This window comes from Propithecus coquereli, unplaced genomic scaffold (assembly GCF_000956105.1).
Source record: "Propithecus coquereli isolate 6110/MARCELLA unplaced genomic scaffold, Pcoq_1.0 Scaffold228, whole genome shotgun sequence".
In the NCBI taxonomy this organism is placed as follows: domain Eukaryota; kingdom Metazoa; phylum Chordata; class Mammalia; order Primates; family Indriidae; genus Propithecus; species Propithecus coquereli.
Genome location: NW_012147819.1, coordinates 3561767 through 3563537, shown reverse-complemented (window position 1 = coordinate 3563537; position 1771 = coordinate 3561767). Strand labels below are relative to the sequence as shown.

The following is a 1771-nucleotide window of genomic DNA, read 5'->3' as shown; positions in this document are numbered from 1 at the left end:
AAATAAAATTTGAATATGTTATATGTTGCCAAAAATATTTTAGTGTACCCTTCACTGGTTCTTACCAATTTCAATTAACACTATTTGACTGGTTAGTGGTAGTCTTGTAGGGATAAATTCATTTCCTAAAGATGTAGAAAATAGATTACTTAACTAAAAATGCAACTTTTACTCTAAACATTCTGACTAAATAACCAACAGAAATAAAATAGTTATATATCAAAGCATATAAAGTATGGAAGTTACATTCACTATTAATTATAACATCATAAGACAATTAAGATTAATTAAAGAACAGATTGCTTTTAGCCCCACACTAATGAGTCTTAGAATAAGAAGCCTGATTTTGTTCATGACATCTAAAGGAGAAAGAGTATTTAAAAAATTAAGGCTAACTTTTTAAAGTTTGTGAGTTGTTGCAAATGACTCATTCAAGGTGGGTTGATTTTGAAGATGGAAGTAACATATTAATATGCTGCTCTAATAAAGTTGCATTAATAATAAGTATTTTATGAATAGTATTAGCATATTTTCAATAGACTTGTCTAGCCAACACTTACACTTCTTGATTCCTGAAGAAACCGTCCAACACAAAATTAATTTTGAGTTCTTATGAATTGCACTTAAAAAGGATAACCTGTTTACACTTATGTGAGTTGTGTTTTTTGCATAGCACTGATGTTTCCTAACTACCTTTTTTGTTTAATTATCTTATGGGCAAAATCTTAAGGACTCTTAGAAAAGATAAAGCTTTGCCTTTCAAAGAAGCCACTGCCATCTCCCACTGACCGAAAGAAATTTGACGATGACTTTGCCATCACCACTTCCTTTCATGGGGTACACAATATTGTTCGGAATAGAAGCAAACTTCGCAAGGCGATCTGGTTGGTGGTGGTCCTGGGCTCAGTCTCACTCCTGATATGGCAGATCTACAGTCGCTTGGTCAACTACTTCACATGGCCCATCACAACGTCCATAGAGGTTCAGTATGTGGAAAAGATGGAGTTCCCAGCTGTGACATTTTGTAATTTAAACAGGTAAAAATTACCCTTTTAATAATAATTAGTCCTTACAATTTTGCCAGTATAACTTTTCTTGGATGACTAACACAAAGTTTTCTTATGTGTAACGTCACTTATATAAAACCACTGAAGTTCTTAAATTGTACTTAAAAGCATGAATTTCGGGGAACAAAGAAGCTTATTGATTTTTTCTTTCACCTAGTTTCCTTTTTTTCTTCCTTTCTTCCACAATTATATGCTAGGTAACACACCCAACCCTATAGTGAATTAGATATAAAAGTCTTGATCCCCGCACTTAAAAAGAGAAACATAAGCAATCACAATACATATGGTAATTGTACAATACAATAAAGTGCAAGGGCTCTGAAAGCACAGAGAACAGAATGGTAGTCTCTAGCTGGGGTGCTATGGAAGTCTGAATAATAAAAGATGACCAGAGGTGTCTAGGTGGAGATGAACAAGAACTGAAAGAAGAAACTACAGTGCAAACATATAAAGATATAAAATGTTCTAGTGTATATATGAGGAGATATTTAATGTAGTAGAGGGTCAGCTCCATGGGTATATGATCTATTCAGTTGCACAGGATCCTGAGCTCAAAAGAGTTATACACCTGATTTAATGCGCTGCTGCCACTGTCTTGAGTTCTTGACTACAACTCACTCCAGAAAACTGCAATCCACTGACTGGATTATGCACCAAGTGGGCTGTGAAGAGGGCAGCTTTCCCCATGACACCTCCCAAGCAAA

General features: G+C 34.8%; 1 protein-coding gene across 1 annotated transcript in view; it reads left to right on the top strand.

The window, feature by feature from the left end:
• ASIC5 (acid sensing (proton gated) ion channel family member 5) overlaps positions 1-1771 on the top strand; it is a 55950-nt gene that overhangs the window by 6926 nt on the left and 47253 nt on the right. Inside the window, exon 2 of the mRNA XM_012645257.1 lies at positions 731-1037. Coding sequence (XP_012500711.1) covers positions 731-1037 — 307 coding nt within the window. The remainder of the gene's footprint in view (positions 1-730; positions 1038-1771) is intronic.